The sequence below is a fragment of the Mustelus asterias genome, chromosome 10 (assembly GCF_964213995.1).
Source record: "Mustelus asterias chromosome 10, sMusAst1.hap1.1, whole genome shotgun sequence".
Classification (NCBI taxonomy): Eukaryota; Metazoa; Chordata; class Chondrichthyes; order Carcharhiniformes; family Triakidae; genus Mustelus; species Mustelus asterias.
Genome location: NC_135810.1, coordinates 106,536,815 through 106,550,659, shown reverse-complemented (window position 1 = coordinate 106,550,659; position 13,845 = coordinate 106,536,815). Strand labels below are relative to the sequence as shown.

The 13,845-nt window shown below is 40.8% G+C and overlaps 1 protein-coding gene across 4 annotated transcripts in view; it reads left to right on the top strand.

Annotated features, from left to right (window-relative positions):
* tmem131 (transmembrane protein 131) overlaps nt 1-13,845 on the top strand; it is a 177,892-nt gene that overhangs the window by 145,721 nt on the left and 18,326 nt on the right. For all 4 annotated transcript variants that reach the window (XM_078222384.1, XM_078222386.1, XM_078222385.1 and 1 more), the window contains 7 exons: nt 381-532; nt 848-990; nt 2,629-2,815; nt 3,415-3,600; nt 4,411-4,569; nt 7,141-7,736; nt 13,000-13,169. In XM_078222384.1, the coding sequence (XP_078078510.1) occupies nt 381-532; nt 848-990; nt 2,629-2,815; nt 3,415-3,600; nt 4,411-4,569; nt 7,141-7,736; nt 13,000-13,169 (1,593 nt within the window). The remainder of the gene's footprint in view (nt 1-380; nt 533-847; nt 991-2,628; nt 2,816-3,414; nt 3,601-4,410; nt 4,570-7,140; nt 7,737-12,999; nt 13,170-13,845) is intronic.

Here is a 13,845-nt window from a genome sequence, read left to right as displayed (position 1 = left end):
GGAGGGTTATAGGTAGGCCTAAAAGGTAGGGATATGTTCGGCACAACTTGTGGGGCCCAAGGGCCTGTTTTGTGCTGTAGTTTTCTAGGTTTCTATGTTTCTATGACTTTATCCTGTTGAAACTTCTTTAAGACCAGTTTTTAACTGGGTTATATTTAATGATTTTAGAAGTCGAGGGATAAGTGGAAAAACTGATTCTGCGGACCTTAGGCATGCGAAACTGATTGGAAGCTAAACACGAATGGAGAAGAACAATAGTTTCTACAAAGAGATGGTGTGGAGTGGTGGATGTAGGGAGGGGAAATGCTTTATTTTTTGTCTGTAGAATACAAATCAAACTTATTTTCTCCTCCTCCCTCTCACCTGTCCCTTATTTCTAGACGCCATCCGTTAAAAGTACTTCAGGATTTGTGGAAGGATCTGCACGACAATCTGTGCTAAATGTCATTCTAAAGTCTGGTGAAAGAAGAGCTGTGACGGTGAAGTTTACACCAGTTCACAACAGAACTGTGATGTCCTTAATTATTATAAGGTGTGTTCCTGTAGCTGTATTGACTTCTGGTCCATTGACTTTTGATGCTTGCTTCTCTTTGCTTCCAGGTTTTCTGATTTGCGGAAGGTTTTGGAATGCTTCTCTAATTTGGCATCTTGTAAAATAAAACCAATGCTTTGAAGCGTGTCTGTAAATTCAGTGCGTGTAATCTGATAGTTTGATCATGCCGGCCATACTGTTCAGGGCTGTTGACCAAAATGAGCACCATTAGTTAAACTTTCCCAATTCTACAGAATTATTTCAGGAGTTTAGTCTGAGATTGTTTTTTTTACCAACTAATTCTTTACTCTACAGAAACAATCTGACAGTGGTGGATGCAGTTGTGGTACAAGGGCGAGGAGCAACTGAAAGCCTAAAGGTTGCAGGAAAGCATCCTGGTCCCGGAAGTTCTTTACGTTTCAAAATTAATGAAGCTTTGCTTAAAGACTGTTCGGATAGTAAGTAATTTGGTGTTAATGAAAGCATGTAAAGGGAAAAAAAGTACTTCCATGGTGGCCGGGAGGGTCAGCAGGGGACGGTTAGCACAAGTTGGCTGGATGGCTAGTGTGTGTGTGTGGTTCAGACAAACACCAACAGCACAGCAATCCATCCCCTTTCTGGTTGAAGTAGACTCGGGGTCTGCGTCTTTGCCCTAACCTGTAGTTTGGGGAAACAAACCCCCTCGCTTGCTATGGTTTGATGAATATTTGCCAAGTGCCAGCCTCTAAGCACCCCGACCTCTAAGCAGAGAGCTCCAGACAAAAGAGGTGGGTGTAGCTGATATGACTATTTCACGATAACCAGCATATGTCACCCAAGGCTCAGAAGATCCCACCTGAGGCCAATGGAGAATGCTGCTCTGTGAGCCTTGCCCGCCGCAGAATTGAGGTGGTAAAGTTCCAGCAGTAGAGTCTTACAGCACAGGAAAAGGATCTTCGGCCCATTGAGTCTTCACCGACAATAACTACCACTAAAGTTGAAATAGTAAAGGATTTGGAATGAAGTTGAAATTTGAGAAATCAAACCTTGAGTACATTACTAAAGAACTTGCCTTTGGGAAGTCCTGAGCACGTCAAAACTGTTACACAAAGCATTAGAACTAATTGGTTTTTTTTTAAGCATCTTAACGGTTTGTAAGCAATTGTGGTGTCCTAGCAACCAGCGTGGTAAATGGCCAGTTTTGGTGGTGCTGTTTGAGATGAATGCTGGCTAGGACAATAATAGAACTTTCTGCTCTTATAGTCCAGTTAAACAGGCTGTGGTTTAACGTTTCACAGGAAAGGTGGCACCTCCAACCTTGCTCAACACCTCATAAATATGCTTGATTTCAAATCTAGTAAAATAAAACCTTTTTATTTCTAATAAATTTAGAACAAATCGACAAATTTTTAAAAACCAGTGTGACAGATTTTAACAATAGGGATGCAAATTATTTTTCTTCGCTGTAAAATGTCACAAGTAGCACAGCCATTTCAACCAACTAAGGAAGAATCTGAGCCTGTATTTAAAAGCAATTTGTCACAAGTGGCATTGCAACATCGAATGCATTGGTAAATATCTGAGGGCTTACTGAGTAAAGCAGACTATAACGACTCAAGGTAACTGCCCACCACCTTCTCGAGCACAATTAGAGATGATTAACAAATGCTGGCGTTGCCAGTGACACTCACATCCATGTAAAAAAATAAATAAAAATAATACACTGCTCAGAGTGATACTATACCACAGACCAGGAAGGTTCTAATTTTTATCCTTTGAATGAGGTTGTACCTGAACCTTTTATAGAGGATATTATAATAGCCCAGTACCACTTGGGCTTGAAGGAGGAATTTAGCTTCAGTTTCCAACTCTAGTTTTAATTATTGCTTTGGGAAATGGTACATGTAAAGCAAAGATTGGAGATGTCACATAACCACCCACAATTGTTTGCAGCATTAGCCTAGGCTTGCATGGAGTGTATTGGATACTAGGTGCATTTCTAGCGTCCATCAATAGTCAATACTTTTATTAATGGATTGGGGAGAGGAGGGATGGAGCAAGTAAGAAGTATTTCGTGTTTATTTCATTGAAAGCTAATTAACTTTTTTAAATTGCAGAAATGAAAATGAAAGAGCCAAACTTCACATTGAGGAGAATTTTTAAAGTGGAAAATACCGGACAACTTCCAGTGCTTGTTAAGTCTGTGGAAATCAGTGGATACATCTGTGAAGGATATGGCTTCAAAGTTGTAAACTGTCAAGAGTTTGCACTAAAACCAAATGCCTCTAAAGACATTATTATATTGTGAGTCTTTCAGCTTCTCTTTATTTTGGTTTTGCTTTGGCTGTTTTGAAGGGCTGTTCAATCCACGCATTCTCAGCGATGCTACACTGCCATTAGCTTAGAAATGTAACTTTTCAAAAGCAGCTCAATGGTTCAGTTTATTGAGTAAGAGTTAAACAAGAGTTTTAAAACTCTTACTGTGTTCACCCCAGTCCAACGCCGGCATCTCCACATCAGTTTATTGACCCAGAGCTACTTTAAGTTTACCTAGAACTTAATGTTGCCTACTTACAACACCAGTTTTCTCTCACTATTGCAACCCTATAATAAACTAATCAGTATAATAACCAGTGGCTTTTTTTAAAGATATGTATTGTAACAAACAATGGCACTTTTAAAAAAAAAAGTGTTTGGATTGTTGGTTCAAAATCAGGCAGCATAAACTGGTTGGCTTTAAATCCACAAACTTCCTGGTGTCTGGTTTTAGCCACCCAATGTCATTCTAACATTACATGGCTTGGGGTGTAGCTTGGTCTGCAGTAGTAAAAGATGCATTTGTGATGCTTTTTGCTTTTAATGCTTTAATCTATTTATACGGGTCCTGGCATTTTTATTTTCAGGTTTACACCAGATTTCACTGCCTCCAGAGTTATCCGTGAACTAAAGCTGATCACAGCAGGAGGCTCCCAATTTGTTTTTGTATTAAATGCATCACTTCCTTATCATATGTTGGCAACATGTGCAGAGGCCCTACCTAGACCTAACTGGGAGCTGGGACTGTATGTGATCATCTCAGGAATAATGAGGTATCTATTAAAGACTGTGAATCATTTCGAAACCTACTGAAATATTGCTTTACTTGTACCTTTTTAAAATTTGATTTTTTTTTTTTTGTTTTCGTTAGCCAGCTATGTGACTGGTGAAATCCCTCACCATTTTATTCTCTAAACAAAGCAAATGAGGAGTTTACATCTGTAGGATTCCTGTTTGCTCAGTAGAGGAAACGTCCCATTTACCAAGGACTTGGGGCACAATTTGGCAGTGTTAAGGCTTTGGAATGCCAATTATGTACTCGAGTACAACCAAATGATAGGCCATCATTTTGGGCAATTAGTTGTAGGGCTACTTGGATTCAAGTGTGAAGAAGACAGAACCTAAGTGATAGTCTACCAGGTCTCTTTATAAACAAAACTAGCTGGTCATTTATCACTGTTCTGAAGCACTACTTGGTTCATGTAGTTTGAGCTTCCTTCACCTGGTTTGTCATCTTGAAGGCAATATTCCAATTCGACCCTGCTTGTACCCTTCCTGAACAGGAATCCCACTTACTAGTTATTGATGGGCATTGACAAGCATGGGTTTGAGCCCTCAAATGTTACAGATGGTTAAAATGATTGTGTACAGCACAGAACAAGCCTTGGTTGAGCCATCCCTAGTATTTTCTAAATGTCCTAAGTTCTGTCAAATGGGAGCTAGCCTACTAATCTTAGTTGGAGGGTGTACTTGTGCTGAAACTTCTTCCTTTTTGGGCTTCTTTACCTGTTAAGTGCAAAGAATGGAAAGGGGGAGAAACTGATACAATACAAACTATTGTTTGATTTGTAATTCTTTTTCAGTGTTTTGTTCCTTTTGGTGATTGGAACAGCTTATTTAGAAGCTCAAGGAATATGGGAGCCCTTCAAAAGGCGTCTGTCTTTAGAGGGGTCCAATCCTCCCTTCGACATGGGAAGGACATTCGATCTCAGGAGAATAGTTGGTATTTCATCAGATGGAAAGTAAGTTTAATCTTGGTTTGAATGTGTTTTTTATTGGACTTTTCAGAATTTGTTGCTTATATCAGTGCTGGGTCCACTGTTATTTGTCATTTGTATTAATGATTTGGATGAGAATAAAGGAGGCATGGTTAGTAAGTTTGCAGATGACACTAAGATTGGCATAGTGGACAGTGAAGAAAGTTATCTCCAATTGCAACATATCTTGATCAATTGTGCCAGTGGGCTGACGAATGGCAGATGGAGTTTAATTTAGACAAATACGAGGTGATGCATTTTGGTAGATTGAACCAGGGCAGGACTTACTCAATTAATGGGGAGTGTTGGGGAGATTTACAGAACAAAGATCTAGGGGTACATGTTCATAGCTCCTTGAAAGTGGAGTCACAGGTGGACAGAGTGGTGAAGAAGGCATTCGGCATGCTTGGTTTCATCGGTCAGAACATTGAATACAGGAGTTGGGACGTCTTGTTAAAGTTGAACAAGACATTGGTAAGGCCACACTTGGAATACTGTGTGCAATTCTGGTCACCCTATTATAGAAAGGATATTATTAAACTAGAAAGAGTGCAGAAAAGATTTACTAGGATGCTACTGGGACTTGATGGATTGGGTTATAAGGAGAGGCTGGATAGAATGAAACATTTTTCTCTGGAGCGTAGGAGGCTGAGGGGTGACCTTGTAGAGGTCTATAAAATAATGAGGGGCACAGATCAGCTAGATAGTCAATATCTTTTCCCAAAGGTAGGGGAGTCTAAAACTAGAGGGCATAGGTTTAAGGTGAGAGGGGACAGATACAAAAGTGTCTAGAGGGGCAATTTTTTCACAGAGGGTGGTGAGTGACTGGAACAAGATGCCAGAGGTAGTAGTAGAGGCGGCTACAATTTTGTCTTTTAAAAAGCATTTAGATAGTTACATGGGTATAGAGGGATTATGGGCCAAATGTGGGCAATTGGGATTAGTTTAGGGTTTTTTTTTTTAAAAGGGCGGCATGGACAAGTTGGGCCAAAGGGCCTGTTTCCATGCTGTAAACCTCTATGACTCTATATCAATCCAATTACAGCTTGTTAGAACTAACATTGTATTTTTCCCCCCACGTGTTTAGCTTGGATATGTTGGTGTTCTGAGTGTGGGATATGCAGTTATGCCATGCAGCACATTAAATGGTCATTGATTTACAGTGACTCACCGTCCTGACTTGGAAATATCTCACTGCTCCTTCACTGTCACTGGTTCAAAATCCTTGAACTCCTCCACTAATAGCACTGTTGGTGTACCTACATCACATGGATTGCAGCATTTCAAGACTGCAGCTCACCATCACCACCTTGAGGGGAGTTATGGATGGGCAATAAATGGTGGCTTAGCCAGCAATGCCCACATCCCATAAATAATTTTTGAAAAATCATGTTCTGTCAAATAAGCAAAGTCTAATGAGGAAAGTAACATGTATTTTGATTTTTGGCACACAGGGTTGTCAGACTGACAAAGCTGTTTTCCTGGATATTTTTTTAATAATCCTTTGTCCTACAAGAGCCAGGAGTATCCTAAAATTTAGAATTTCTAGGTGTGCAAAGACCAAGGTCCATCTATCTTCTTGGTAGTTGCATAATAAACAATAATTAAGTTGTTTAATTATAGCTGTTAATCTCTATCGATTAGTCTACAACGGGCCCAGATATGAGGTGAGGATACTCCCTGTGATGGAAAGCTTTGGGAATCAAGAGTGCAAACTCACCTTTATATTTTATATCTTGTCTCAAAGTATTATCTGAAATAAGTATATCCAATTTGCTTTTGAAAGAATCAGTACTATTTCACTTCCATTATATCCCTAGAAAACCTGTGCGTAGATTTACTCTCCCTTACTGGAGTAACATTCACCCAGGTTAGCTTTGGATTTAACTCCCTTCAAGTGTAAGCTGTGTCCCCTCATTCTACATGGGGGCAAGTTGGAGCAAATTCAAAATTGGGAACCTGGATGCACCTTTTGCAGTGCTTGACTTCAGTCACAGTAATTGATCCCTTTGTAGTTATTTACCTGTTTTTTTTTCTAACTCTTTGAACTTTTGATGCACCTTGAAGTTCAAATTAGTAAGCACAGCAAGAGGATGAGCTATCTTCTGCAGAACTAGCAGCCTGATGGTGCACTAATGAAATAACTTCTCCATAATGTTCTTGATCACTGAGCTACCAAATGTTGGTTCTGCTTCGTATTTTAGCATGCAGGTTTGTTCATTGTTTTTTTTTTGTCTTCCTGTGATTCATGCCAGAAACACTCAGTCCTACTTTAGTATCCCTAGCACAAGCCTATTTTATGTGATCTTACTCTGTTAAATACAAGGTTACAATCAGGAATGTGTGTAATTGTCATGGTAATAGCTGCATGATCTTCCAGTAGCATTTTACAATTAACTTCATTTATGTGGTCTACATTTTTTTTTAAAAAAAGCTTTCAAACATTTGCTTTTCTGTGCAGCAATAAAATACGACTAAATGTTGCTTCTTTTAATGTAGAGTTTTGGATAAGTAAAACTATCTCAAAGCTCTTGTATATTTTTTTGTCGTCTTCAGTTTAAATGCACTTGGATCAGATTCAAATCACAATTCTTCAAGAGGAGTATTTGGAGGAGGTGGTTCTTCAAGACCCAGTGTAGCCAACCACAAGCAGTTCTCTGCTGCATCACAGTTGCACAGTAACAGAAACTCTTTAGACTTTGAAAGTCCAAAACTAAAAAACAATTTTGCAAATAACTCAAATAGCACTGGTAGAACATCTACCCCAGCAGTATCCATTGCATCTGCTACAAAAGTAAATTCCATTGCTTCTGAGACAAATCCATCCCAGAGCCAAACAAACAGGCGATCAAAGACATCAAGACAGTTTCATTTAACACACCAGCAACAGACACAAATACAACCGGATCTACAGTCATTACCACAATTACCAGCAGTGCCTCAGCAACAGGAGCAGCATAATGAGAACACTGTGTCACATCTGTCACCTCCTGTTACATCATGTACGGACAATGCAAACACAAGGCACAGCTCAGAGGACTCTGATATCACCAGCCTCGGAGATGCAGTGGACAGAGAATGTGAGCTACCTGAATCCCCATCACCAGATGTCTTCACAGAACAGCCTCCATCTCCTGCATCAAAAAATAAAGGTAATACAGCATTTGTCAGGAGCCAACAGCTTGCATTTGCATAGTGCCTGTAACATAGACAAGCATCCTAAGGCACTTAACAAAAGCTTAAAAACTGGTATTGGGCCAGAGGAGGACATCTTGGGATGAGGTGCAAACTCAATGGGCCAAATGGCCTCCTCTGTAGGGATTCTGAGAGGGCTGTTGTATGCGGAGAGATGGGTAGAATGGGTCTATATCCTCCGACATTTAGAAGAATGAGTGGTGATCTCATTGAAACATACAAAATTCGAGGACTTAACAAGGTAGATGCTGAGAACCTGGCTGGAGCGACTAAAATTTTGCATCATCTAACAGGTCAGCCATTTAGGACCAACATGAGAAATTCCTTCGTTGAGGGAGGGTATGGATCTTTGGGATTCTTTACCACAGAGGGCTGTTGATGAGTATATTCAATACTGAGATTGATCAGATTTTTGGGCACTAGGGAAGAAAACCAAAGGATAGGGTGAAAAAAAAGAGTTGAGGTAGAAATTCAACCATTTCATTGAATGGCAGAGTAGGCTGAAGGGGCCCCGATCTCTCATGTTTTTAGCTGATATGGCCAAAAGCTTACTGGGGAGATGGTGTTGTCATGGTAATGTCACTGGATTAGTAATCCGGAGGCCCAGGCTAATGTTCTGGGCCCAAGAGCTCAAACCCATGGCAGCTGGTGACATTTAGATTCAGTTAATAAATCTGGAATTAAAAGCTAGTCTCAGTAATGATGACCATGAAACCATTGTTGATTGTCATAAAAACCCATCTCATTTACTAATCTGCTGTCCTTGCCCAGTCTGACCTATATGTGACTCCAAACCCACAGCAATGTGGTTGACTCTCGACAGCCCTCTAAAATGGTGTGGCAAAGGGTATTTGGGGATAGGCAACAAATGTTGGCTTTGCCAGTGACATCCACGTCCTGTGAAAGAACAAATGAAGCTTGGTCAAGTGATGAATTTTAAAGGAAGAGGGAGCTAAAACACAGAGCTTCTTGGGGAAGGCTGGAGACGCGGCTGCTAATATAAAAGCAAAATACTGCAGATGCCAACAATCTGAAATAGAGGAAGTGCTGGAAATGCTCAGCAAGTCTGGCTGCATCTGTAGGGGCAAGAGAGAGAGTTGATGTTTCAAGCCAAGTATGGCTCTTCAGAACAGCATGGCCACTAATGCTGGGGGTGGGGCCAGATTTGCATGATACTGTCCTCATTTCCTTCCCCTCTGCCTGTCTAACACAGCTTGCATTGGCTTCTCCTAACCTGCGTGGTCACTTTGACCCTTGCACTCCATTATTGGCTGCCGCCTTCTCCTTACCAATGCCATCTGTAGGAATGGAGTCAGCTGATTTCCTCTGTCATGCAATCAAGCCGATATTAAGCTGCTTTTGAAGGAAAATATTGCCCCTCTATGCTATTTTTCTTCAATTCTACTATAGTTTCATCCAGTTGACTCCCCGACTGTTCACTCAAGTCCCACCTGGTGGTGTGTGCCAGCACTACTAAAGAAATGCAGCTCAACTCTGTGGAGTATGGCAGAAGGGGTATTTTAGCTTGGTTGTCATATCTGTTGGTTGTTGCAGTCAGCAAGGGTTGCGGAGGCAGGGAAGGGGGTTGGTGAGGGTGGGTGACTTGAAAGGACTTGAGAGAGCATTGCACTTTAAGGTGTGAACAGCTGTTGAACTGTTCAGAGTAATTGGTGTGCTTACTGCAAGCTACGTAGGGCCTTTATAATTTATTTCCTTATTCTTTCTTGGGTGTCACTGGAAAGGCCAAATTCAAAAAAAGGTTTCACTCCAGTCTTTTAAGTTACAAAGCCAATGAGCAGAGTGGACCAGGCAAGCCCAAATCCATCTGAAGCAATTCAAATTGAATCCAATTCATGGCCCCAAGAAACATACAATATCCAAGCTGACAATATAAGGCATTGCATCCCAACTTGGGTTTGAACAGAATACTATGTTTGTTCTTAGCCAAAAGGCTGAGATGCCATACATTTGTTGCCAGTCCCCAATTGTCCTTGAACCGAGTGACTTGCTTGGCCATTTCAGAGGGCAGTAAAGAGTCATTACTTTTTGGGTCTGGAGTCACATGTAGGCCTAATCGAGTAAGAATGGGGGATTTCCCTCCCTCGAGCGCATCTGTAAGCCAGGTGGGTTTTTACAACAACTGATGATTAGCTTTCAATTCCAGATTATATTAATTAAATTTAAATACCAATGGCTCTGTATTGGGATTTGTCCCCGTGTCCCCAAAGGAATTAGCCTGGGCCTCTGGAGTACTAGTCCAGAGACTATTAACACTGTCTCTCCACAATTGACATAAACAATAATTGCCTGTTCTAAGCTGTCCAGGATAAGTAGCATGTAGTCCTCATAGGAACGATATGATCTGGCGGATTCAGAGGTCTGTTGGAGATGAACTGTTCTCCATTTGCCAGCTATTGCGGTTTTCTTACTTGCAAACTGTCTAGGTTATTACAAGGTCATGAAAATAGCAGGAAATAACTCAATTTTCTCTTATGGATTGTTCAGTTATGATTCTTTGAATTGTAAAGACTGAAATGTAGAGCATGATGTTACAAATGCAGGAGTTTTACCTTGTGGGAAAAGAATGCATTTTACACAAACACATTTTCCTGTCGTAAGAATACCCTGCACGTTTCCAGTTGCAAAAAAGTCCTGGTCTAGTATCTGCATCTCCACCACCACTCAAACATTATAATGCCAGATTTAGTCTTGATAAGTATTCCTGCCAATATTGGATTTACAGAGAAAATACGGAAATGCCACAATTATGAACTGTCGTCTCCTCGTTGAAGGAACAAGGTCAAGAATATGTGCACCAAATTTTTAGAAGGCTGTCCCTCAGGCTAATTTAATGTGAGGAAACATTGCAGAAAGTATAGCAGCAGGTAATCGGGGGGAGGGGGGGGGGAAATATGTTCAATTTGGGTAGTTGTTCTGTCGGTTGTCTAAATGGATCATGGTAAAGCAGGGAGGTATTGATGGCTAGCTGCATGGAATTGAAAGGAAATAGTTGGAGAGAAAGATTCAGAGTCATCCTTGACCCCCTAATGGTGGGTAGGTAGTCTTATCAAATGTCAACAATAATCAGAATTCAATCACACATTCTCTGGCGTGGGGCAGGAATAAAATTCATATAGCAGGTGGAGGTTTCCATTAACTGTTGTAGACTGTTCTCGGGAGCGTCTCCAGGCCACAGGAAATTTAGCCTGATATAGCCATCTGTTCTGGCTTATTTCCAATACATATGAGAATAATGTTGAGCACAGTCCACTCCTATCTGGAGTATATGAAAGCTCAAAGGCCAGCATGATTCCTGGCACTTGATTGGGGTGTTTGAAATTCATTACTATTGCTTTGATCTTTTGTGATAGCCTTCCCTTAATCAAACGTTTTTCTTGGTTCCAAATTGGCAGTGAGAGTTCTGAAAGAAAAGAGGGGCTCCTCCAAGCTCTGCTCTTGGCACAGACCTATGAATAGTTCTGCATCTGGATCTATTTTCCAGGTTGCCTGCTTTAAATGCTGGTACGGTAAAAATTAGTGTTTGTAATTGTCTGCAGCTTTCTCCCTCTGTGCTCTTGAATGCAGTGAACTGCTGCAGCAACTTAAATTCACCAGTGAGTTTGCATTTTGGCACAAGTGCCTTTCACTTTGGCAAGAAAATCTATTTGTAAAGCCAAGAAAGGCTTGCGTGAAACTCAATAGACACTTGGTCATTTGCAGACTAGATGCAATCACAATGAAATGGATGACAATTCACTTGTTTCATTCAGCACCCTGTTGACTATTGATCTTTGCAGGATCTCTGGCTAAATTCCAACAGCTGTAAGAACCAGTCATGTGTACTTTGAGCCAAAGGAAGAGTTTTTCAAGCAATCTAGGTTAGCTCTAGTTGCTGAAGTGTCATTTGACTACATGATACACCAATGGCTTTTGATATTAGATGCTGAATTGATTTGGACTGTAACACTACTTGCCACATGGGGTGACCTAAAGAGCCCAAGTTTGCTTATTTTTTGATTGAGTGTATTACATAACAGCTGCATTGTTTAGTAGGCGAGGCCGAATTGCTTTTATTAAAACTACAGTTAATGGAAAGGACGTAGCTCTTCACTTTTGAGAAATCTTGTATCTCTGTGTAATGTAAATGGGAATTGCTGGGGCCAAAACCATATTTATTTTTATAACGTGCCGGATTGGGAAAAATTGTTGAAAAGCAATGATGTCTGAAGAATTGCCAACAGATCTCTCAGCAAGAAACAGTGATAAAAGATAGATGTCGGCTCCTGTTAGCTCAGCTTCTTGAGCCTGTCTCAATTCAAATGAACATCATTAAGCTGAATGGCCTTTATTTGTAAGTGTATACACTTCTCCAGGTTTATTTAATTTGAGTACAGTTCCACTTTTATAGAAGTTGCGATGCAAGTTGATGCCAATTCGGAGTGCACCAACAAAAATGTTTCCCATTAGATTTTTCTTCAATCAGTTCCCGAGTTGCTTGAAAAAAAGAGACGTGCTAGTGAGGCTTTTTGTCTTGCGCTCTCGGGACAAGAGTACTGATAGAACAGCAGCTTGTACTGCATGTGATGAGTATGTAGGCGAGTGGATTCCAGTAGAGGTGTTGTTGGGTGAGAATGTATGAAGAACAAATAATTGCCTGTTCAAATTCTAACCAGGCAGGTCAACTCTGACCAGGGCAGTTGACCTGGAGAATGAACCAGGGAATGATTGTTCCCTTAGCTTTGACTTAGTTGAAAGGGTGCAATGCGTGGACATGTCCCTTCTGTCTGCAAAGGACAGGGTCCTGTGTGTTAATATATGTAGCTTCTAGCACGGATAAGTGAGCCACATAAATATTTAATTTTGCTCCGTCTGCCACCACTTTCCAGTATCAAGAGAGGCAATCTATTTTCCATCATCTGTGAAGGCTGATGTAGAGCAAATGTCAAACGTAGGTGAGTGGCTTACACTTCCTATTTCTTGGAGTTTGCCTTGCTCGCTTTTCTCCAGCCATACTTTGTAGGAAATACTTGCTCATTGCTTTTGCTATTTACCAGAGATTAATTTCTTGAGAAATTGTTCTCTGACACTAGCAGGGTCCATTATGTCAACAAGTCAGCGTAATAAACCTTTGTCATTAATCCAAATCAACCCATAATGGCTTGAATCCTGTTTAAATTTTCCTCTGGCATTGTGAACACACTCTCTTGTTTTGTATCACAGGGAGAGTAAAATTACAACGTAAAACAAAAGCACAGAAAAAACGTGAAGAGAAGGACAGACGGGTAAAAGGAAAACCACAAGAGGATGAATTAAAAGATGCAGATAATGATGACAGCTCTTCAACCACCACTGAAACATCTAACCCAGACGTCGAATCACCTCTCAAGGAGGTTAGTTACTTTCTATAAAGATGAACATTGACATATTAAAGTGTTAAAAGCCTAACTTTTCTCCCCGGTCTATTTCATGTAGACTGCCCCGTGAAGTAAGTTGATTCTACCTTTTTCAAATTGAGTGTGAATAATTTAACGCCCCTTTCCAGTTAGTACCTTAATCTTGTCCAAACCTAAACCACTTCTTCTCTCAGGGTGGTGAATCTCTGGAATTCTCTGCCCCACTGAAGTGGTGGAGGCTACCTCGTTGAATATGTTTAAATCACGGATAGATGGATTCCTGATCGGTAAGGGAATTAGGGGTTATGGGGATCAGGCGGGTAAGTGGAACTGATCCACTTCAGATCAGCCATGATCTTATTGAATGGTGGGGCAGGCTCGAGGGGCTAGATGGCCTACTCCTGCTCCTATTTCTTATGTTCTTATAATGTGCTTTTCCCAAAAATCTTCAACCTTGATCCTTTTTGACTGCTCCAGCTACTGCCTCATGTTCAATCAGCCTTTTTCAAGATCCTTCAATATGTCACATCCCAGATCTGTGACTATTTCCCCAAGTTTGAATTTTTCCAATCAAGTTTCGAATCATCTTCACAGCACCAAAATAGCCCTTCCAACAGTCACTAATGCAGTCCTCGTTGACTGGAGCTATGGTTAATTTTACTCCACACCCTGA